We start from the raw sequence: 25164 nt of genomic DNA, 5'->3' as shown, positions 1-25164 counted from the left end.
GAGAGTTTCTCGTGTGCCGGACAGATTCTGTTGTCTCGTAGCTCATCCGTAAGAGCACTGGCCTCACAGTCACAAAGTTGCGAGTTCAAATTCTGGTGAGTCAACTCTGCATCCTCCTCCTCACTATCATAATCGTCTTCCTTTTGGGGTCAATCAAATAAATACCACCAAGTAAAGCCGCATAGCTTGGTACAGAGAAATGACAGTCATTCTTGTTCCACCATAGGAATGTAGAATTTCCACCACTTATTGAGAAATTATCAATGGATTGTACAATACATTGCTCTGCCATAGGAACGTGGAATGTCATCACTGAGTGAGGACCATATTTTCCTTGTGCTAATTCACTGACAGGCTGGGCCCTGACATAGGCAGCCCTCTTCATGTGTGTACGTTGAACTTATTTGGCACCGTACGTAGCGATGTCAGGGCCACACCCGGTGGGGAGGAGTTTGGTGGGGAGGAGATTGGTGGGGAGAAGATTGGTGGGGAGGAGATTGGTGGGGGGAAGATTGGTGGGGAGGAGATTGGTGGGGAGAGGATTGGTGGGGAGAGGATTGGTGGGGAGAGGATTGGTGGGGAGGAGATTGGTGGGGAGGAGATTGGTGGGGAGGAGATTGGTGGGGAGGAGATTGGTGGGGGAAGATTGGTGGGGAGAGGATTGGTGGGGAGAGTATTGGTGGGGAGAGGATTGGTGGGGAGGAGATTGGTGGGGAGAGGATTGGTGGGGGGAAGCTTGGTGGGGGGAAGCTTGGTGGGGAGACGATTGGTGGGGAGAGGATTGGTGGGGAGAGGAATGGTGGGGGGAAGATTGGTGGGGAGGAGATTGATGGGGAGAAGATTGCCGCCACCATTGAACGAGATCCACTACATGGTGGGACGTGAGCAGAGCCTGCTCTGTGGAGGGTCTGTCTCCTCGTCACGATGATATGTAATTTACGCGACTTTGTCGACGGCAGACTGAATCTTTTCATCAGAAGACGGAAATGCCTTCACTTGATGAACGAACAAAAACACGGCGATTGTTTTAACGTTACACGGAGGCTTTATTAACAAGTAACTAACTCCTGCAATAGGAATGTGGATTGTTGTACCCACTACCTCACGACCTCCAATGCACCGATCAGCACTTCTCAGCGCTGATCGGCACACCGGGGAACTCTTTAGAATCACTCTGAATGGCAAACAGGAATGCATCCAGTCAAGTTGGGGTTTGTGGAACTGCCAAGAAGTGGTTTCACCCACTTCCCTTAGGACCTCCAACGTAGAAAGGGATTGCCCATTGCTGATTGCTTCATTGGCTTAGAATTCCGTTAAATTGCTTTGAATGCCAATATAGGAATGCTCCGAGTAAACGGGGATTCCACGGCATTGCTGGTGAGGTTGAACCGCAGAACCGTACGCTAAGTGTTTGCTTTCGTTTAGGATCAGTGTGGAGTCATGGCTCCATGCCAGCGCAACATCATGCAGATTGCTTTTCGCCACACCCCCTCCCACCACCCACTGCGTGGATTCTGCCACGCCGTGTAAATCCGCACAAAATTACTCACGGGAACAAATCCTTCAATCTTCCCGTCGGCCGGGCACGTAAGCCCCTCTGAGCATGTGACCCGTGAGGCTGCCGGAGACTGCAGAGGCGCACAGTGCAGTTGGCATTTCGCTGACAGCCCGAGTCGTGGCACGCTGGTGTGCGGCCGCCGGCGAAAATTGAGAGATTAACGTCAATTTACTTACGCGACGGTGGTGGGTGGCATGCAAACGTTGCACCCACCACGGCCGCATTACGCGTTGTCGGTCACGGAGCGTACGTCCCCACCGCAACCGATGTTTACCCATGTGCAAGAAAAATTGCTCGCGATATTACAACTACTTCATTTTTTTCTACAGCGAGCACGAAAGAGATGTTGGCTGATGAAGTGAATATTGTGGCACACTTTTTAGGATTAGTGGCTGGAAATCATTATTTTTAGAGATGGGCAGGAATGAGTTTCAGGAAATGTCAATTTTAATGGAATTATTTTCCAACTCTTTTTGAAAACATGTGCTGGTAAAGGTCTCCTGTGAGATTGTCACAGATCCAATGGGAAAATGAGATTTGTGGAGGAAGTATAGGCCTTTTGTTCGATAGTAATTAAAAAATAGATTAGGTTGTATGAAATGGGTCAAGAGATGTATTATATTAGCAGCACAGCATTAGATGGACGACATAAATCTTTTCACAGTCCTAGAGGAGTCAACTACGATGCTAATATGAGGGTTGTTTGAAGCAGGAATAGCGATAGATATTGTTCTCACAAGGCAAATGGAAAACACACCTTTGAATACAGGTGCAATGTGGAGGATGCGAAAGTCAACCACAACAGAATAGGGTGTGTCATTTGGAAAGTTTGGAATAGGACACAGCATGAAAACATTGTGGAAGGAATCAGGTAGAAACCACTGCATTGTTCACATGAAACCAGATAAATTGGCATAATTAACCTTATGGCGGGACCCCGGGGTCCCATAAGCCCCCGGCTCTCGTATAAACTACGTTGCGACGTCATTTCATGCCTGTTGAAGGCGGACGATACGGCAATCTATTCCTCTCAACGAGCTCTACGCGATGTGCTAATCAAAGTTTCAAAGTTTTGTTTATGACTACGGCAATTTTGGCAACGACGGGTGCTTGGTGAAGAACGAGAGGATTTATTTCTGGTGGGTTGCGGCGTTTATGTGCGAGGTGGGACGGAGTTGCCAAAAATAAATAAATTATTTTCGAATATTATTATTATTTCGTTCGTTAATTTATATTCTTTAGGACAACGCCTACCTCCAGTGCGATGTGACGTGGACTTTCTTATTGTCGTGATGGCAGTGTTTCGTGGTATTTAGCACAGATGAATTAGCTGGAGCTCGTGGAGTTGGGATTGTGGAAATACTTGACGTGATCCTGTTCACATCAAACGAATATAAACCCAGTTTAACACGTAGGCCTTCGCAACCAATATCATCCATAATATACGTTTTTTGTTTGTTAGATCGCGTAAATATGTGTCGTTAAACCCGCCACCACCTGACTCAGATTGTAAATGTTGTGGATTTGCTCTCCAACCCACCGGTGTACTGTACTAGTAACGAATTGGCATGTTCTGTTTACGTGACAAATCTTACTAATTGGCTGTATCGGATGGTGGCGGGTTGGACGACACATTTATATTTACCCAATCTAACCCCAAAAAAACCGATATTATGGAGAATATAAACCCTAAGGGGGGGTTCAATGTGCCTCAATGTCAATGTCTAAGTGGATGGTCAATTCGAATTTTTTGAGAAGTCCCCTGCATTCTCAGCATATGTAGCCATTTGAAATTAACAGAGGTGGCTGTGTCGCAGGGAGCACGGACAGTGCAAATCATTTTCCCTTTTGTAGATGTATTATAAAATAGAACGTGTGTCGATCACCACTGATGACGGGAAGATGAAAATACACACGCGTGTGCTCTTTGGGTGAAAACAAGGGCGTCTCGAGGAAAGGCACCTCCGAATTAGCACGGTTGGGTACGTATGGTGAAAAGAAGTTCTTCATAAAACTATAAACTAAACAACTTCTATTTTACTAGGTAAGGCCCACTGTGCTATATAGCGATTTTTCAGAAGCGACCTGGCCACAAATGATAACTCAACGAAGTGGCTTATCACGTGGAAATATATAGCAGCCAAATACTCAAAATGCATGTTTCTAAATATGGAGGGAAAGACCAGAGGACCCGGAGAAAAATCCACATGACCATGGGGACCGAGAAGATGCAAACTCCAATATACAGGCGGTCAGGGTCGGGATTGAACCCCTGAGCTCCTGTATATCGGGCGAGGTAGTTAACATCTCGCCTCAGACATACACAACCCCTGCATGTGAGTGGATTACACTCACAGGTCCACACAGATGAGTTTTAATGAACCCTCTTTCAGCGCTCGGCAGCAGCTGGATGCTTTTGCCACACTCGTTAGTGATCTCTGAGTAATCCACCAATCCCACCTCAAACGGTTACCTGAGTAGTTTCCCAGTGTTCTGTCAGTGTCTTGTGAATCCGTGGAGGCTGCCGTGGTGTCACGGTTGCACACTGGGCTTGCAATCCAGATGTTGCCGGCGGTTGCATTGGGGACATTTATAAAATCCCCCCCCCGCCGCCGTCTCTGTCCACCCAGCAGTACCATGTGACGCGACAGAGTTAGCCAATTGGCAGGCACGTGCGCGTGTGGTTGGGCAAAGTGTGGGGACTCCCACCTCTTCCCAGATACCTGGCCAGTATAGCAGAGTAGGTCACAAAATCCTCTAGTGCAGCAGTGACCAACACACCAAGCACTGCGATCCATTTTCGGTGGACCTCAGCGGGCTTCCATGATCCACCAGAAAGCTATCACACAGTAATTGCCTGGATTTAACCCTGTAATATACTATTGACATATTGGTTGAAGTTAATTCTTCATCAGGAATTTTTACTTTGCCATCAGCTGCAATGCCAATTGTTGTACGCCCTTGTTCCCGTGTTTGTTCTGATTTTTCCAGAGATCTACGAAATAAAACAAATGCCATCCAACCCTTGGCCAATGCCTGCTGCATTGGAAATGGAGAGGGCGCTCTTAGAGAAACGTAGGGGGCTCTCATTTTGCGGGGCTGCATCGTGACACTGCCGTGACATTTACGAAGCTAAGTTTGCAATAAGGTCCGGCGATGACCGACGAGGAGGTTTATCACTTCTCTCTCTCCCCACCCTCTGCGGCGCCAGGCGTGATCATGGGGGCCCTCAGCGGCATGGCGCTGCGCTCGGTCGCCCCGCTGCACCCCGACATCGTGATGGTCATCTCCTTCCCCGGAGACATCCTCATGCGGATGCTCAAGATGCTCATCCTGCCGCTCATCATCTCCAGTCTCATCACAGGTAACGGTGTCGCGTGACCGATCGGCGGGCAGAGCGCCGCGACTGAGTTAATCTTGAAGGGTTTTCCTTTTTAAAAAAATCTATCCTAGCTCATGCTGAGTCAGCATTGGCATTTTTTTGTTACGTCTTACCACACTCATCTTCAGCATCATATTATTGTAATAATCATATCACCACCATCATTATCATCATGTCATCATAATTAGAATGACAAATCCACAACTGCCCGTTGTACTTTTAAATACAGCCAGACCTGACATCAATGGCTTAGGCCATCTGTTTTTTTTTTTTTTACAAGAACCCAGTACAGAGTTTGAATGATACAAAAGGGAGTGGGGGCACAGATATTCCACGGATGAAAGCCCCGAGGCCCAGTGCTCACGGGGCAGGAGAAAGGGAGAAAGTTGGGTTCACTACCATACTAACGTCGGGACAACAATCGGAAGCATGGCATTTTTAGGGCAAGGGAAGGGGTGGGGGGAGAGGCGGGGGTGGGAGACATCTCCATCTTGACTTGTGCGCCAAAAACCGAGTAAGAGTGGGCGGGACCTCCATGCAGGTTTGTCCGGCCTTGACGCCAAGTCGAGCGGGCGCATGGGCACGCGCGCCATGGCCTACTACATGTCGACCACGGTGATTGCGGCCGTGCTGGGAGTCATCCTCGTGCTGGCCATCCACCCGGGCAACCCCAAGCTCAAGAAGCAGCTGGGAAGGGGGCAACTCAACGAGGATGTGTCCAGCCTGGACGCCTTCCTCGACCTCATCCGGAACCTCTTTCCCGAGAACCTGGTGCAGGCCTGCTTTCAGCAGGTATGGAGAATCAGTTTCATTCGAATATGTATTTATACTGGAGGAATTTGAGGAGCTATAAAGCTCTTTTTTGTTTATAGATGTGCAGTTATAAATAAGGGACGGGGGCTGCTGGTCACTGGCTCGCTTGTAAAATAACTACCTTGCCTGGTACACAGGAGGTTGAGGGTTCGAACCCTGATGCCTGTATATTTGGAGTTTGTGGTTGCGTGTAAATTTGTCCGGGTTCTCTGGATTTTACTCCGCATTAAGAAACGTGCATTTATAGTGTCTGGCTGCGATAAATTTGCACGCGATAAGCCACTTCATTGCGCTATAATTTGTGATAGCCAGGTGGCTTCCGAAAAATATCTACACAGCTCAGTGGGGCCTTACCTGGTAAAATAAAAACTGTTCCTAGTTTTTTTTAAATGTGTGCCTGTTGCTGAGTCATTCGGTCAGTGCCATTCTATCTTTGTGCAGGACAATGTGCTCAGGCGTCTGCTTGCCAATGTCGAAGTCTGTTAGCCATGGGAAGGATTCAGTGGGGAGAGAAGTGTGTGTTTAGGTTTGCTGCTATTCCTCCGCCGTTTGAAGGAGCGCTATTGTGGTCCTATGTGTGGTCCAGAGTTTTTGGGTTGTGTGGCCATGGTTGCGCTCCTGTGGCTTTTCTTAAAATTTTCCATTCGTGATGTTAATACTTTTAATGTTACTTTCAGTTCTATTGGAGTTCTGTTACAGTTTTTGTTTTTAATTTTAGATTTTATGTATTTATCATATCTGGCTTACTCTGACCAATATTCCATAAGTTTTCCTGGAAGCACTTTGTGGAAAGACAACGGTGCCTATCCCATGGAGGGACTGGTCCCCACATCAGGAGTGTGGAATTTCCTCACCGACATTGCCAGTTGTCTCTCCACTTCTCTCTCAGTCCGTCACCACATCCTTCAACTACGATAGCTTCCATCCCTCGCCAGTGTTTGATGCTTGACTTGCAGTCAGATTGTGGTTGTCATGGTCTTCCCCTAGCACCCCCAGTGTCCTGTCCACCACCGTCCTCGTCTTCCCCCTAGCACCCTCCAACGTTCTGTCCATCACCGTCCTTGAAGTTGGTCACCATTAATCCTGGCCAACATGCCGTAGTTCCCTCTACTTGGTCCAATCTAGGAGCCTCCAATATTTTACTATATCTATCATTTCTAGTTGTTACCCTTTACCAAATGGTCTTTACTCCCCTCCCATATCTATTAACTTCAGATCATCTGAGTTAACCGACCGGTAACCTCTAACATTCACCGGCTGCGCTTGCACTTTTTTTTGTTCAAGATTCAAACGGTGACCAAGAAAGTGGCGGTGACTCCAGATGAGCCGGACGAGGAAGAGGGCCTCAACGTGACGGGAGCTGCTACAACCATCGCCAGCGACCTCTTTGAGTCGGTCACGCTGGCCCTCAACGGCAGCAACTCGAGCGAGCCAAGCGAGCCCCCGTTCGAAATCAAGAAGGGCCTCATCTTCAAGGACGGCATGAACGTCCTGGGTGAGTCCTCCGCACACCTTCGCAGCAAGTTCTGTGCGCGCGCACGCACCACGACCGCTGTGGCTAATTGATGTCAAAACTCCTCCTCTGTCTCTAAATAGGCACCAATGCTCTCTCATTCTGGTTCTGGCCACCCAAGAGACAGACCCCCCCCCCCCCTTCCCCATCCCTTTATCGCCGCTGGCTGTGCTCACGTCAGCTCGCAAGCCGCTAGCTAAATGATGCCGAGCACAATTCAGGAAAATTTTAGTCAATTATGCGCCCACGTGCCGTGGCAGGGGGTAATGATGTCAGCGCTGACCTGCCGGCCGCTCACAGGGAGACGCGCGACTGTGATGGCAAACACTCATCGAAGTGACTGGGCGACACGTAAGCTCGTTGAATAGTGAGCGACGTGCAAAAAACGATTGCATTAAACACCCTGAAGAAACGTCAGTTGCTGTATGTACACGTGTATGTGTAACCGTGTATGCACGTACAGCTCTTTTGTCAAACCACTGCTAAATTCTGCTCAATGTAATTAGAGATTAAAATGAAATATTACAATGAGAACAAAGTGGAAAAAAGTCCATTGAGACTAAAGAGCATTGCTTTATAACTTATGTAAAACTAAACCACATTTGTAAAATGTCAATTTGTACTTCATTGCGAAAACGATTTATTCCCGCGTTACAATGCATCGTGATAATATTAGCTTGCATGCAATTTTAATGTACCTCGTTTTAAAATAGCACTGAGGTTCAGAGAACCTTCGAATGGCCATCTGATGTAACCGTAAATGTTCATGCGATGTGGATGGAGTGGTATAGGTGGAGCTGGGGGTCAACTGAGCCCATCATCTTTCCAGTCTTTTTGGGAGCCAGACAAGAGCCCACCCCATCAATGTTGAATTTCCCCTATTGGATGATGCCTACTGCTCACTTGAGCAAGGATAGCCCTTTACTTTGGTCGTGCTCACCCCCGCACCTCCGATTAACACGGTTGGTGATGTACGGCGTGAAAGAAGTTCAATATACAGACATATATATATACTTGACCTTATATATAAAGACGCAAGGTAAGCATCCACGTCCTACACTCTACGTGACATGCAGGTCTCATTGGCTTCTTCATTGCGTTTGGCATCATCATGGGGAAGATGGGAGATCAGGCGAAACTCATGGTCGAGTTCTTCAGCATCCTCAACGAAATCATCATGCGCCTCGTCATCATGATCATGTGGTGAGTGAACACTTTAACCATCGAACATGGCCAACGTTGGCCCAACATGGACCACAATACCTCGCTGATCTCGTCAAGGAAAGTAAACCATCACGCAAACTCCGGTCATCCTCTCAGCGGCGGCTTTTTTTCTTACCATCGGTGCGAAAGAAGTTCAGCGTGCAACCCCGCCTCAAGATGCATCGATTCTCTCTTGCTTTTGGTTTTCTCAGTGAGCTCCGATACTTCTTAGCTATTCCTTTCCCTTAGCCAACATTCTATTTGGCAATGTATTGTGATGGGCAGCGCGTTGAGTATCTTGTAAAAAGACGTTTTGTAAATATAATTCATTATATCTATGGGAACCTTTTTGCCAGTGAGCGTGCACGCTATGTGCGCACACACCCAAGTGTGCGCACATACATGCACGCACAAAATGATGAAAAAAAGAATTATCCTTTAAAAATATATATACTATAACCTAGATACAACCGCTCAATCTGAGCTATTGATGCTTTCATATTGGATTGCCTTTGTGCTGTTCACTTTTTGGTGTTGTCTGGTCTCACACTGGTACAGAGGCAAGGCCATAAATAAGGCTGCTGTCTCTGGTGTAGGCCAATCAGTTTCAAAGACAATGCGTACATTATCATCAAAGCGTGTTTTTTTTGGATGTTTTACCACAAGCATGCGTGGTTAATGCAGACTTGATGCCTTGCGATAGGCATCTATTTAGCATTTTAACATCTTAACACCGCCTGTATTATTGCCAGAAAAGGTAAAGCCTATTAATTTTTCATCGTATTGTATGATTATTCGAGTACCAAATGTACTAAGTTATTATTATGTGCCGCCACCACCATCGTTTTGCGGCCTCGCCGGATCGCAGGTACTCTCCCTTTGGCATCGCGTCGCTCATCTGCGGAAAGATCTCGGACATCAAGGACCTGGAGGTGGTGGCGCGGCAGCTGGGCATGTACATGATCACGGTTATCGTGGGCCTCATCATCCACGGAGCCATGATCCTGCCGCTCATCTACTTCAGCATCACGCGCAAGAACCCCTACAAGTTCTTCGTCGGGATCTTCCAGGCCTGGATCACGGCTCTGGGCACGGCCTCCAGGTCTCTCGAGCAGCGGCGTCTGCAGCGACGATGACGATCGTGCTCGTGGTGGTGATGATTGATGGTGGTGATGGTGATAGTGGTGGTGGGGAGCAGTAGTGGTAGCGGTTAGCGCACTGCGCCATAAACTGGTGGCCCGAGTTAGAGTCCCGGTCATGGCCAACACCAGCGACGATCATCTGACCCATACCTGGGCCTCCTCTAGGTCGACTCAGCCTCAAATGAGTACTTGGTGCAGTGTGTAAAAATCACCACTGGGGAGACAAAGGCAGTCGGGTGTGGTGCTGACCACCCTTATGTACCGTGCCGGCCTTCACAGATACTCGCTAACAGCACTTGCCCTAAGAGTCTGTTCAGGCTATATGGGGGATCTTTGTTCGTTTGATAGTCCTGGTGATCGTGGTGGATGTGATTGTGAAGTGATGATTGTCAAGCTGAGTTGTGGGGATAGTGTTGCTTGTGATATGATTGTCATGCGGAGCTGTGTAGTGGTTTGTTTAGTGCACTACAATCACGATGACCTGGGTTTTTATCTCCAAACATCCACATCAGTGGCAAGTAGTGTATGAACATGCACTGCGCCTCCTCTAGGTTAACTCAGTCTTTAAAGAATACCCGGTGGGGTGTGTGAACACAGGCTTGGTGCTGGAGACACCAATCTACTTGTGTGACATGCTGGCCTGAATAGGTACTCACTCATAATATTTGTCCCAGGATATTCTTTGTACAGTTGATAACCTTGTCAATCATCCTCATAAATGGTGATTAATGTTTACAAAGATGGTGATGATGATAATGCTGATGTCAGGATGATAATGTTATTGGACAAGGGCAAATTGGTAGTTTGAGGTGATTGTGATGTAATTGACAAACATGATGCTATGATGGCAATGGTGACAACATGTTAAAGGTTACAATGACAATGAAATGTTGGACAAAGATGATGATCATCATAATTGATAATCGTGGTGATGACGATGATGATGCAATTCACAACATATAGCAAATATTCTACCAATTGTAGCAATAAGATGATGATTTCACAATATTTATGGAGGCCTTGACAATATGGCCGGCGTGACGCTACACTAATTATGGCTGTGGCGGTATAGAGGGTTGACGCCTCTGAGGTACAAAAACCCACCACATATCATTAAAAGAAGAATATGTCACGCTCCTTTATTGACTTGAGCGATCTACTATTACACAGCCAACAAAAACTGCGACTCTTAATGTCCAGGATGACTTACAGATTTCCCACGACACCAGATACCTCAAAATGCAGGTAATGTGAGCAAACCCATTAAAGGTGTTATCCCTATTCATAAAAACAAAATGGGTTTTTTTTGCGCGATACTGCATCTTCCAGAGTGCATGAGCACAAATAACAATAGCTCATGAAGACGAGGCATTGTGAAAGCAAAAACGTCACCTATTGTTACGCGCGTTTTCCCTTAAGGGCAGTGTGATTGACGAATGCATTGAGTTGTTGCCGTGACGACGGCGACGGGCGGTGGCGTGTAACCGTGGCGCCGTTGTTGTCGTCGGTGGCATCCCCGCCGCCGCCGCGTGCAGTGCCGGCACGCTGCCCGTCACGTTCCGCTGCCTCGAGGAGAACCTGGGAATCGACAAGCGGATCACTCGCTTCGTGCTGCCCGTGGGAGCCACCATCAACATGGACGGCACCGCCCTCTACGAGGCCGTGGCGGCCATCTTTATCGCGCAGATGAATGGCGTGGTGCTCGACGGTGGGCAAATCGTCACCGTGAGGTGAGGCGGTTCGCACGATTGCTTCACCTTTCCCGCTGCATAACCGAAACACTCCGGGCCAGCCGGGAACGGAGGTGCCACGGTGGAGAGATGTTAACTACCTCGCCTGGTATGCAGGAGGTTGTGAGCTCAACCCCGACCCTGGCGATGCCTGTGTATTTTGAGTTTGCGTGTACGCTCTCCATTTGGTCACGTGGATTTTTCTCCGGGTCTTCCGGTTTTTCCCTCTACATTTAAAAACAATGTGCGTTTAGACTGTTTGGCTGCTATAAATGTCTACGACGTGATAAGCCACCTCGTTGGGCTATAATTTGTGCTTAGGTCCTTCTGAAAAATAGCTATAGAGCTCAGTGGGTCTTAACTGGTAAAATACAGTTAAATTTAAATATCTTTTTTCCACTGCAGGAGTCGAGCCGTGCCGCTAATGTCGTACGTAATAAAGGAGCGGAGACGCACGTGGATGACGCGCCTCGGTGACGCTGAGTCCTCACAGTGTATTTTGGGGAGCGGTAGTGTAGCGATTAGCGCGCTGCGCTACAAACCCGGCGTCGCGAGTTTGATTGCCATTCATGGCCAACACCAGTGACGAGTTTGTGAACTGGTCCAGGGCCTCCCCTAGGTCGACTCAGCCTCAAATGAGGTCCATGTGCGGTGTATAAACATCGCCAATAAGGAGACAAAGGCAGCCGTAATAGGTGCTACTCACTAACAGTCTTTTAAGACTATACAGGGAACATTTGTCTTGTCACAGTGTATGGACTTCACATGACCTTGCAGTGCATGTAGATGACGCGGTGACGCTGCGCTCGCGGTATACCGACTGACGTCACATGCGATGAATGCATCATTAGCCTCGCCCTCGGCCCTGCTTGGCCCCCGAGCCAGATTCAGTTGTCTTTCTGTGAGGCCAGCGTGTTACCGTTTTGGTTCCAGTTCAGCATGTTTAAATAGCCAGTGGGAAAACTCGCCCATTACCACGAGCGCCTCGCACACTGGCTTGGCTCAGATATGCCAATGGAAAATAGGTATTTGCAGGGCTGCTACTTGTCCCCGATAGCCTTCGGGCTGCAGGAAAGAAGCAACGTTACAAATCTTCATATTCAGCTTCGGACAATTGTATCGCCTGGGGCTCTGGTCCTGTTTGACGTGAAACCACACCTTTGCCTGCCTCATTTCCTGTGCTGCCAAGCTATTGGCCACCAACGTGTCCTCTGGCGTCAGGCCTCCCAGTCGTGGCGGCTGTTTTTGTGTTGCATGCTTTTTTCCCGTTGAATGGGGGAGATTCTTAATTGCTGCGGAGGAATTCGGAAAATATTTGTGCCCTTTAACTTCTAACCTTTGATCTCTGACATAGATGCTCCAAAGCTTTGTGTAATATCGGCTAAACATTTTGGCAAAGGACATGTTTATTGGTAAACATTTCTAAGTGTAAACTCAAATCACTTAATTTCAAAATTCACTTCATTTGTTCCTTTTGTTAATGTATTTCTACTGACGGTGCAATTATATCCTATCAGTGGCTCATTTCCAGCAACTGTGAGCATGTGAGGCTCTTTGCTTTTTTGATTCCCTTTGCTTCATCGTGCTTGGAATGGGAGCGAAGTACATTCTTTTCCCTGTCCTCCACAACAGTCTGACTGCCACGCTCGCAAGTGTGGGAGCCGCCAGCATCCCCAGCGCGGGTCTGGTCACGATGCTGCTCATCCTGACCGCCGTGGGCCTCCCCACCTCCGACATCAGCCTGCTGGTGGCTGTGGACTGGCTGCTGTGAGTTCCTCTCCCCCACACTGCAACATCACAGCGATGCATCCCAACGCAGACGATCCATGGGTTTGATTTTCCACGAAGCTGCTCATGGCCCACCCTAAACGGCATCCACTGCACAAACCATGGCAGATGCGGATACCTGATGCGAAAAATGGAAAATGAAAAACTCTCCAGTCGTCTGCGACTGTGGTCATCAAGTACAGACCGTACAACGTATAACGACGCAATGCCTGATCCACAAATACGAAGGAGACATCACAGCGATCCACTTCGCTGCCCCTGACGCGGTTATATGGCTTGACCATCTAAATGTGAAATTGTAGTTGTTGCTCTGCAGCTACATTAGCCGTACGAAAGAAGAAGAAGTTTGCAAGGACTCGGAACATTTGCAACAAGCCGTTGTGAACTCCCTTCCCCCTCAGCCGGTTGTGCTGTTGACCCATGGTTAGATATAGATGGGGGTAGGCGGTCAAACGGAAAGAAAAGCTATTTTGTCAAGTATAGATGTTTATTCAGATTATTGTTTTAATATGAACAATATAAATGTATACCATTATTAATGACTGGTTTGAAAAGGTTTTAATCTCACCTTCCAAACGTTTCCCATCTGACATCGATCAACGCTCCCGTATCGTACAGCTGCCGAACTCACTCGTGTGGGATCATACGGGAGCGCTGCATCTAGAATCTAGCCATCGCCGGTCAGAGCATCATTTTGGATTGTTTAATACGCAGAGTTTTGCATTCGAGTGTGGTGCCGACAATTATTGATGTGGACTTTTTGTGTCCCCATGTGTCTGTGTGTGTGTGGTCTGTGCGTCCGTGTGTGTGTGGTGGTGGGGAGCGGTAGTGTAGCGGTTAGTGCGCTGTGCTACGAACCCAGCGACCCGAGTTTGATTTCCGCTCCCGGCCAACACCAGCGACGATTATTTGAATCGGTCCTTGGCCTCCTCTAGGTCGTCAGCCTCAAATGAGTACCTGGTGCAGTGTATAAACATCGCCACTCGGAACACAAAGGCGGTCCGGCGTGGTGCTGGCCACCCACCCTCTCGTGTACCGTTCCGGCCTTCATAGGTGCTCGCTAACAGCACTTGCCCCAACAGTCAGTTAAGGCTATACGGGGGGATATGTGTCTTTGTCAGTGGCGGATTATCCTAGTAGCAAAAGTAGCTACACATGCTACGGGCCGTGCACTTTCAAGGGCCCCGCGCTAAATGCTTTCAAGCTATCAATTCCGGTTCAGTGATTCTGCACTTGCTCTATGACTATAGGTACTATACCGCCTTAAACTTTTATGAACGGCTGGGTGTTAAAGGTTAGTGATTTGTCGTATTTTCCGGCCGTATAGCAAATGAAAAAACACAATTACTTTGCTATGCAAGTGAAAAATGTGTGTTTTAATATTTACGTGGTTTAAAATATATATATATTTAGGGCCCCTTTATAATGTATACTATAGGCCCCGCACTAGCTTAATCCGGCACTGGTCTCTGTATGTGTGTGTATTTGGTCTCTTCTGTTCTATTGTACCATGGGCAAAGACACTTACATCTAGTCACGTGTTCACCCGCCCGCTACCCCAGGTTCAAAACCTTCCATTTTACCGCTGCCTCCGCTCGATTGGCTCCTGATATAAACACGCCCGCTCGTTCTGTACGGCGTCGTGAGATGGCGGCGGGGCTTTGACGCCATAGAAATCCAAACTTGTGCTGGTGACATGAATTCGGCCTCTCTTTATTTTTTTACAACGTTTGGAACAGCTGCAGGATGGCTTTTCTGGATTAGAAAATTTTTCACTCTCTGATGCATTGTTGTCTGTTTATTCTGGATACGCATGACCCTCCACAATTGTGCAGAATATTTTTTTTAGGCAAATATCGTACCACGTATTATTGTGAATGTTAATTTTTCTGCGCCCTGCATTGTAACTAACAGATCTATAGAACTCACTGCTTGTCCCCCTCTTTATTAATATGTGTGTGACTATCTGCCTAGTGGTGATGCAGTGGTTAAAGAACCATGCTATTAACCCGGTTACCTGAGTTCGATTGCCACTCGGTCAACATGAGTGTCAAATATTTGGTGTTGGCCACCCACCCCCTCGTGTACCTTGCCGACCTTCGTAGATGCTCACTAATAGCATTGCCCAACAGCCATTATAGGCTATTCAGAGGATATTTGTCTTTGTACCTACCTAGTGGGTAGTGAGCAGTAGTGTGGTGGTTATCTCACTGCGCTACGAATCCGATTACCAGAGTTAATTTCTGGTTCTCGGCCAAAATAAGTGAAAAATATCTGTGCTGGTGCTGGGCATCTCCTAAGTCAACTTCAGCCTTACATCATTACCTATTTGGGTGTGTAAACATCAGCACTGGGGAGACAAAGGCGGCCAGGCGTGGTGTTGTCACATACCACTCACTCCATGCTCTGCACGTGCAGGTCTTCACAGGTTCTCGCCAGCGGCACTTGCCCCAGCGCACCCGCGTAGGCTACCTGCGTGCGGGAATCTTTAACTCTACCTTTGGTGCCCACCTCCCCAGGGATCGCATGCGGACGTCGGTGAACGTGGTGGGCGACTCGTTCGGCGCGGGCATCGTGTACCACCTGTCGCGTGCCGAGCTGGACGCCCTCGACGCGCGCGCTCACGAGGACTCTGAACTGACCCACCGCGCCTCGCTCTATGAGGACGGCCGCAACCACCAGCCCGGCGCCAGCGAGGTCATCGCCCTCAACTCCGTCGTCGCCGAGGACTCCAAGGTAACGGCTCAGCCTGTGCCAAGGCCGACCGCTCAAACACAATAACAACAACAACAAGGGCAGTGGCGGCAACAGCAAAAACAGCAGCTACCATTCACCACTTTGGTGGCGGTGGCATCACCTCAGGGCTCGTGCCAGGATAGGTGCACTTTGATGCCGTGAGAGGTGTCGAAAGTTCTCCAGCAGGATGTCACTGGACAGGCCCCAATGTTTTGAATTATCTGGCTTAGACAATGCCGTTTAAGGCATCCAGCGCACAATCACCACCCTCCCTCAGCAATGTGTTTGGGAGATCATCTTCATTCAATACTTCTTCTCGTTTCGGATTTTCGTATCGCCCTTTGCACATCCTCGGCAGATGGCACATCAGCCGACCACTCACAGGGGTTGGCCACTTCCACCAACCTTTGTGGCTCCACAACCATTGCAGCTTGCCCCATTATGTTGTCGGGCTGTGGGATCAGACATCATATCACCATTATTCTCCTTCGGAATAGTAAGGCTATTTTCTGATGGTACTAAGGGATTGATTTATGATCGTGGGCTACTGAGATAGCTTCAGTCTCCTCGGTAACCTGCACCCATCACTCATTCTGCATGGCTCTCAAGCCCTCCGAGCAAAGGCCCTGATTTATTCTCGACCACGAAATGTTCCAAAATGGTGAGAATGGGCTTGCCACTTTATCTCAGTCAGCTGAAATACCTCTTCTGTCAGCGTGGGTTTCCGGGTGAGGTTTGGCCCTTGTACCCCTCACAGCCATGGCAGCTGCACGAGCCACACTCCTCAACCTCACCCACGTTTGCTTCGGCTTCAGCAGCAGAGGGGCAAAGGTGTCATTTGTAGAAGCAACTTCCAACAGCGAGCTGAGATCAGGCTCGTGTCGGTTTGTTTGGAATCCAAGGTGGACACCCGCTCCAAAAGTGGAAGAATAGGAGGTAGATTTTATAGATGACAAGCCGGTGGTCAATGGACAGATCAGCCCCACAGTATGTAGGTCCAAACGCCAAGGACATGGGCTCACAATCCGCCACTCGTGGAGGGAATACTCCGGCTTGGACTCGGCATGACACCTGAGATAGTTTTGTGAATGCGCCGATGGTGGACCAGTGTTAACAATCAAAAGCTAATAGGCTGCAGAGACATTTAGCAGCCTCCTACTGTTACGGAAGAACTGATATGATCCCTGCATTTTAATCACTGGTTCCCAAGTGGTACCCGGGATTTAAAGATGCCCCTTTAGGTTATCCTACCTCAAATGGCCATTTTAGCCAACAGCTGGGAAAGTAGGGTCATAGAAGGCATCCGACTCATTATTCTTGCCTGCATCCATCCCTCCACGATTGTTCCTCCTCAGCTGAGATATATGCAACCACCTCCATCATTCCTCACTTCCAGATGATAGGGAGGTGAGACTGCAATTTTTAGAAGTCACGACTTTCCGCACTTCCCATGCCCCCCTTGATTCTTTAATGCAGAAGATGAGCCACTCCGAGTTGGTTCATGCTTTCCTGCTCTGAGTCGAGGACTGTCCATGCCCGCATTGTGACAGGAGCCAGAACTAGTCCACTGGACCTCCAAAAGTCATCCAGGCAGTACCGGTTCAGTTCCTGACAGAGGAATGGCAGCAGCCAGCGATCACAATTTCCTGTTGTTTCTGGAGGCTTCTCGAGGGCAGAGATTCACCCCCCCCCCTGCAATTCGCCAAGTTGCAGTTTGGCAAGGGTATGTCACGGTCCTTGATTAAGCACTTGAGATGGAAGCGCTCCCAGCGTCAAGGGGCAAAGCCGTTTGTCTCCGTGGTGGTTGTGAGTGCGCCACGAAGCCTTGTTCACAACACCCCCAAGGTGTTACCGTCCGACTCTACGAGGAGGTTGGGGCTTTTCCAGATGTACACCCACACAAATGGTGTATTTTGTGGGTGATTTGCCCAGAAAGGGTAAAAACCCCATTTTTTCATCATTTAAAAAAAATGTATACTGCCAAAAAGGTCCCATATATATAACTGCTCGGCCCGAGCTATACGATTCTCATACTTGCATTGTCTTTGTACTGTTCGCCTTTTGGCGTTCTCTGGTTTAACACTGGTGAGACAAGTCCATAAAGAAGGGTGTCTCTGGTATAGGCCAATCAGTTTCAAGGACAATGTTAATATTATCAGAGCATGTTTGTTTGCATGTTTTGCCACAAATATGTGTGGTGAATGCGGACTTGATGCCTTGCAAAATGTATCTATTTGGTGTTTTAACATCTTAACACCTCCTGTGTTATTATTTTTTCATCATTTTTGATACTGGCAAAAAGGTCACCATAGACACAAACTGTCTCCTGCTCAATTGAGCCTGGGGTGGCATCCCTCTACTGTGGTGACCCTGAGCCCACCAGTGGTGGAAACCCCACATTCCCATCCATGGCAGATGCCATCCCATCCATATAACAGCCACGACTGACTTCCCACAAAGTGGCATCCGTTTCAACGACACTGGATGGATTAATTTTTACCCCCGACGTGGATTTTTTACTCAAATCTTTCTCCCCCCCTGTAAGCCAAAACAGTCCTCCTTACAGGACTGCTTGGGCTGCACCTATCAGTAACCAAATGTAGAGACATTTTCTCCTTCATTCCCAACCACCGTCTTTCTCACCCGTGCTATACAAGGACCAGAAGGGAGTGGCAGAGGTCAACGTGTACCCAAGCAAAAGCATTTCTGCTTGCCGAGGGCTGATTTATGGCTCCCACACCTCATGCCAAACTTTCAAATTGGCAGCAATACCTCTGACTTCTAAGGGGGGAGCATACATTTCCATCTAATTGCACAATACGTGAACAGTAATAATGTCATGCGTGTCATAATACACTCAAAATCCCCTCGTGGTCACGCAAGCACTGGGCCATGCTCATTTAAGTGATTAGACTGAGACAATGGTGGACATTTTCACATTCCTATGATGGGGACCAGTCTATCTGTGAGCACATCCACCGTTGACGAACAAACAAACAGGGCATCACAAAGGTCGTGTCCACCTTGCAAAAAAATATATTTTGGTGGTCAAAATGTATTTCAGAATGTCACACGAACAGTAGCAGTCACACATCTCTCGCACGGACCCATAATGCCGATGATCGTAACGTTGTATCAACAGCCTCAGAATGTTCAGCCCTTTGCCAACAATAATTGCTGCCAGGTCTGATCTTGTTTACATGTGTAATATAATCAGCCTGATCTCTAATGCACCTGCTTTGATTCATTTATCATGACATATCCAATTTATTTCGAGACTCATAAAGAAACCCTTTCATTTGGTCTGTACACATGCCTCTGCATTGTCCCGTTCTGAAACCTATCTGAGCAACCCTTCCCACCCTCTTCAATGCCAACAATATTATGGTGTGAATTCTACATGGCGTGCAATGGCAATAAGGGGAAAGCTTTACAAAGCAAGCACGCAGTGTTAATTCTATTGAAGCCCCTGCGCCCAGGGGCAGGGAGTGGTCTCAAACGCATGCCACGAGGGGAGAGTACGGGGGCAGACATCATTGTTCTATGGACTGTGCTTGAGCCGATCAACCGTGAACCCTGGTGCCGGTTGAACATTCCCCCCTCGTTAAACGCAGCGTCAACACAGACTGGGACTTCCAAGCACAGCTATTGAATATTATATTGCAACACCCTCGAGTGGCACCCAGAGGACCGCAATCAACGTAGAGCCACGTGGTACAAGACCGCAAGGGGAGCGTAGCGCGGCGGCTGGGTGCGAACTATGCAGCAGCTCTGAGGTCTAACAGAAAGCAATGGTGGGCTTGAGTGGCATTCACAATATTGGCCACGATCAACTCTCGATCTTCATTTACCTTTTATGTGTCTATGTATGACATATAATAATGCACACAGACAAAGGTACCCCGTATAGCCTCAACGGGCCAAGTGCTGTTCGTGATCATCAATGAAGGCTGACACGGTACACGAGGGAGTGGGTGGCCAGCACCACACCGAGCCACCTTTGTCTCCCTAGTGGCGATGTTTACACTACATCAGGTAATAATTTATGGCTGAGTCAACCTAGGGGAGGCCCAGGAGCGGTAAAAATATTCACCACTATTATTAGCCGTGAGCAGGAATCAAACTCGGGTCCTCAGGGATATCTTAACCAGTGGCAGGGCCCCCACCTTCACCAGTCTGCACTGACGACCAGGGTCGTTCGTAAAGTATGTTCAAACAACCCCCATAACCAAGATGGCATGGGGCAGCTTCCATCCAGCAGTGTAATGATAATGCGCTGGCATTATTGTTGTTATTATTATTTATATTCTGACATCAATTTCCAAATCACACTAAAACACATCGAAAAAGCATATAATTAAAATGTCTTCCTTCAATGCCAAATATCTATTTACTTAGAATAATCATGGATAATGAATACAATCTGTTGTGAAGGCTCCAGCACAATGGACTCTTATCAATGTCCGTTGATGGATAAGCAGGGGGGGCGTCAATTTGAAAAGCTGTTCTTGGAAGCACAAATCTTTTAACTTGCCCAGTGACATTTCTTCCCGTGAGTGGCGGACTCGTAATCATGACACTTGATTGAGGTGTTCGCTCAATTCCACGTTGCACGCTGGCAGTACGAGAACCAAGTTGAATATCACTCCTCCGTATGACCAGTGCCCCATGGCAGAGATAAGTGCGCAGGTAAGTGGTCTGTACGCTCCTGTGCCGCACGTGCCCAATTTAAAGCCAAGCGTGCAAGGAGCCTATCCGTGTGCGACCTCTGACACCAGTTCCAGGAGACGGGATGTCAGAAAGATCGTTGGCTGTGCAACACAAAGAAGTGAAATGCCACAGGGAAAGGAACTGACCTGCATTCTAACATCAACACCGATGCTTAACCTAACCCCAAACACTAAGCTTGGAAGTTTACCTAAATCCTTATTCATACGACCCTATCCTTTATCCTACCTCAAACACTTAACCTAACCTTTCTCTTAACTGCCGTATAAGCATTCCCCCTAAATAGATCATAATGCTGTTTAACCTTTTTTTTCCCCGCAAAATCCATGCCTAACTCCAAACACTACACCCAGTCACTGCCCTGACCCGAATCGGCTAATCCTAATGACAAACATAAACCATAACCCCGGTGATTAACCCCTATTAGCCAGTTATAAAAGTGGCTGGGTGGTACAGTGGACAAAAACCTGGCTCAAAGTCGGGAGAATGGCGGTTCAATCCCAGCCACGGGTTGATGCGACCCATTGTCCCGTCGTTGGCAATACAAATTAATGTCATTTTGTGAAACACGTGATGTCATCCTATGGAGTTACTGGCCTCTTCCATAGAAATATGGAATTTACACCACTGACTCAGAGCCATCAATTATTGCCTGTGCGAGGAGACACTTTCAGTTTTTTCTATTTTATCATCGCAATTCCAGAGATGGCATTTATATAATGCCACGTGTTGGAGTGAGTATCTGGCCCATCACGTGAAATGAATTATAGCAATAGCTCACGGCAGTTTAAGCCTTGCGACTTAAATGTGTCACATTGACACGTATTTACTCTATGGTTAAACATCATTAATCCTCACAAGTGCCAGCTGAAATTACATCCGTATTTTAGAAATTCTACAAAAATGTATTGCGCTCTTTTAAATCAGCCAAAACAGCTCATAAACAAAGCCAAAAGTCAAAGTGTCCGGCTCTAGTTTAAATTAGCATGGGTGGCACTCATTTCCATCAACAGCCCTGAGTCTCTGTGCAGGACAGTCCACATCGCTGTGGCAGGAGCCAGTACACTTCATAGGACAATCACCGTTGACTTTGCCCACACGTAGCGGTGCACAATTTTTTTACCAGCCATGGCGGAGTAACAACCCTGTCGACTGACAACCTGGAGTTTGAAACTCGTGGCCCTCTGACTGTGAAACGAGCGAGGCATCCACGCAAGTCGAAACCCCCTTAAACCCCATGCACGCTTCTCGGTGACATCACCTCATAATAATGATGATATGAAAAGACAAACCTGCATTGCATTTTAAATGCAGCACAAAGCCTTCCCCCCTGCCCCACCGTCTGATCTATCCGTCTCCTGGAACAGTGTCCCAAAAGCCAGCTGTTAGTGAAGAAAAACTGTCTCGCGTTCCCCTGGCTTCAGCAAACATTAAATCTGGGTAAAGTCCCGTGGCGGGTCCATGTGTACGCTCTGAAATCGCAGAAAAACGATTCCACGTGACATTTCAGTTGTAATTGAGCCATTAGTTTTAAAAAAGATAACATTTAACTAACACAAAACCTTCTCACGTACACCGTTGATACTAAACGATGAATGCGAGATTACATTTTATTTACACATAAATTATGAATTAGATATTAAAATTAATTAATTTCTTAACCGAGCATGAAGCAGTGTGTATTATATAGTACTTGATCAATCAACACGTGCTCATTTGATCAGTCTTAAACTTTGGAGTATGCAGTGGAATTTCATTAGTCATCAAAGTTATATTTTACAGTGGCGTTCATTGACAAGTGTAGACCCATCTTGCCCTCAATTAAATACATTCTTGAAACGGTCAGCAAATGTGAAGTTACCCAAACAGGTTTCATCAGTTATGTTCACATCTTTAGAATGAGGGACATACAGTGCAGCGTTACCCGCTGGAGGGCATACATGTTATTTGTAATGACACATGATGGCTTAAAACTTACCATTTGTGGACCTTAATGCATTGTAGATTTCAATCCAGTTTTACCGACACTTAAATCTTATGATGCCTTCATTTGTTCCACCTACAGCTTAACGTACCTTGTCTCTATGAATGGCAGTCCTCGGCCAAGAGCCTCTGCATGTTTCCCTGTAAATGTGTTGACCTAGAGTTTGGCTTCACCTTGTGGAGGTGGCCAGGTGGGTTAATGCCCACGTCGGGACTCCGCGTCAACGATGCTGAGCACCCCGGGGGTTTGAATTAATCGAGGGTGCCACGGTGGTGAGATGTTAACTACCTTGCCAGGTATGCAGGAGGTCGTGGGTCCGATCCCGACCCTGACGCCTGTATATTTAGAGTTTGCATGTTCTACCCGTGGTCGTGAGCATTTTTTTCCGGGTCTTCCTGTTTTTTTCCCTCCTTTATTTAAAAACGTGCGTCTAGATTATTTGGCTACTATAAATGTCCACGTGATAAGCCACTTCGTTAAGCTATCATTTGATGCCTGTTCACTTCTCAAAAATAGCTATATAGCTGAGTGGACCTTATCTTGTAAAATAAAAATTAGTTTAGTTTTAGAATACCCGGGTGTGATCCCAGCTGCAGTTCAAATGAATTTCTCAAGCGACACGATTTTTTACTTTTTTGGCACAAAACCGAAACGGAATGAAATTGTAACTTCTCACTGACTGATGACCACAATCTAGTAGCCGTTGTAAGACCGATCCTTAAAGGATATCGGAATAAATTATGCGACGTAACTTGCGTGCCTCTGCCGCAGCGTATCGCGTGGCTCTTTCACGTGGCAGGTTTAGAGCAGCACAATCCTCACACTTGTGCGTAGATGTTGATATAAGTTACAGCACGAATTTGAAAATAAAAATACGTGAAGTACAATGATGATTTTTTTTTTAAAAGGCATCGTTGAATTTCACACATTTTATTTAAAAATGAAGAACAGACTGATTAGCTCCCTATCACATGGATATAAGTACGTGTGATATATATATATATAATGTTCAAATCATTCACAAAAAGCACAGAGAACTGAATTATGGACAATTTAGAAGCCGGCCGATAAACCACTCACATGATTGGGTTTCACAGCGGGGTTTTTGTTGTTGTTGCTACCATGGAACACATGCATTCTATCAATCAGAACCTACAGCAAGAAAACAATGGATAGCAAGCACCAATTTCCCAGGCTTTTGTAGACTTTGAAAAGGCATTTGATTCATTGCAAAATGTCATAGTCATAAAAAAATTCATAAAAAAGTACTTCGAAGTGATTAAAAAACTAAAAGTATTTCGAAATTATTCAAAACATCTGCAAAATCGCCACTTAACGTTACACAAAGTGAGCAACAAAATACTAAAATCAGAGGAGTCAAGTCAAGTCTTATATGTTGATACTGGCAAGGGAGGTCCCACAAGTCAATTTTATTTTTGCTTACACACGCGGTGCCTGTTTGGCACAAATCTGCCGCAGAGAAGCGAAGATCACCTGAGCAAGGCAATACTCTCCCTCGTCAAAAGGTGATTCTCAGCAACGTGAAACTATTTTTTTCAAACGGTTGGTTCGGAGGCAATAACATAAATTGCCAAAATATAACCCGCCTCAGATTTTCTGATGAGAGTCATTGCAGCAAACCAATGGGGCAGTAAGAATAGTCACGCACAAGAGATTGCTGCCGATTGTTGGACGAACATTCCTGGGAAACACAACAGAATTTGTCTGGGATATCTATTTGAAGGCGGATCATGATCGTAATTATTAAATAGAGAGGCAAATGAGAGCAGTTTTTGAAAATTTCTGCAAAAGTTGAATGTAAATCATAAAGAGCAACGTACTGATGTAATTAGTTTCGTGGTTTTGATCAGTGCATATTTCTTGCTATAACATACTGATCATAAATGCAGGCACTTCACAAGGAACGTGGATCTCAGGGCTGAAAACTACACACAGTAACATGGCGAGAAAAGATAAACCTGTGAGAACAAATGCAAATGATAGGCCTCAACTTTATTGTTAATTGTGAGTAAGCAGACTTGTGCCCAGACAGGACACATCGCTATAAGGGTTGATGGTCAATGGGCAAGGATTGGTGATGGCATTGCAGCCAAAGGAGAGACACATTCAGGATACCATGACCAGCCACGGAGATGCAGTGGTGAAATCTGCTCACGTACAGGAGCGGTAGATGCTGGCATCACGTGACCATGATGGATAGCATCAGCGTGGAAGAGGCCTTCATCCATCAGTGGATAGATCATAAGTGATGATGCCTCTTAGGGCTCTGAAGAGATGCAGCGAGTTCCGAATTTTTTTTTTTTTATAATCTGGCCCAAAGCAACCATGAGGAGGGAGAGGTGGCTTTATTTCTTTCGAGACACAACAATGAAAGATAACCTTCTCAAACTGAAGATATTCTGCGCAGGAAACAGCCCTGTGAATTATTAATTAATTTGTGCAGCATCATTATTTTATTCCAAAGTGGCTCCCTGCCAAAGAGAGTTATTCTGCTCTCATTAAGAGCCCGGGCTTGGAGTACATTATTCCCTCAAATAAAACTGACACGTCTTGACAGTTGCTACTT

At 47.0% G+C, this 25164-nt stretch overlaps 1 protein-coding gene across 2 annotated transcripts in view; it reads left to right on the top strand.

The window, feature by feature from the left end:
• The window catches only part of LOC144936476 (excitatory amino acid transporter 2-like), a 77140-nt gene that overhangs the window by 37563 nt on the left and 14413 nt on the right, over positions 1-25164 (top strand). For both annotated transcript variants that reach the window (XM_078863555.1, XM_078863556.1), the window contains exons 3-10: positions 4770-4922; positions 5482-5732; positions 7038-7248; positions 8343-8469; positions 9338-9571; positions 11147-11341; positions 12974-13108; positions 15649-15865. In XM_078863555.1, coding sequence (XP_078719681.1) covers positions 4770-4922; positions 5482-5732; positions 7038-7248; positions 8343-8469; positions 9338-9571; positions 11147-11341; positions 12974-13108; positions 15649-15865 — 1523 coding nt within the window. The remainder of the gene's footprint in view (positions 1-4769; positions 4923-5481; positions 5733-7037; positions 7249-8342; positions 8470-9337; positions 9572-11146; positions 11342-12973; positions 13109-15648; positions 15866-25164) is intronic.

Source organism: Lampetra fluviatilis, chromosome 16 (assembly GCF_964198595.1).
Source record: "Lampetra fluviatilis chromosome 16, kcLamFluv1.1, whole genome shotgun sequence".
In the NCBI taxonomy this organism is placed as follows: Eukaryota; Metazoa; Chordata; class Hyperoartia; order Petromyzontiformes; family Petromyzontidae; genus Lampetra; species Lampetra fluviatilis.
Note: the sequence above shows the minus strand (reverse complement) of the source record. Positions and strands in the feature narration are given on the sequence as shown.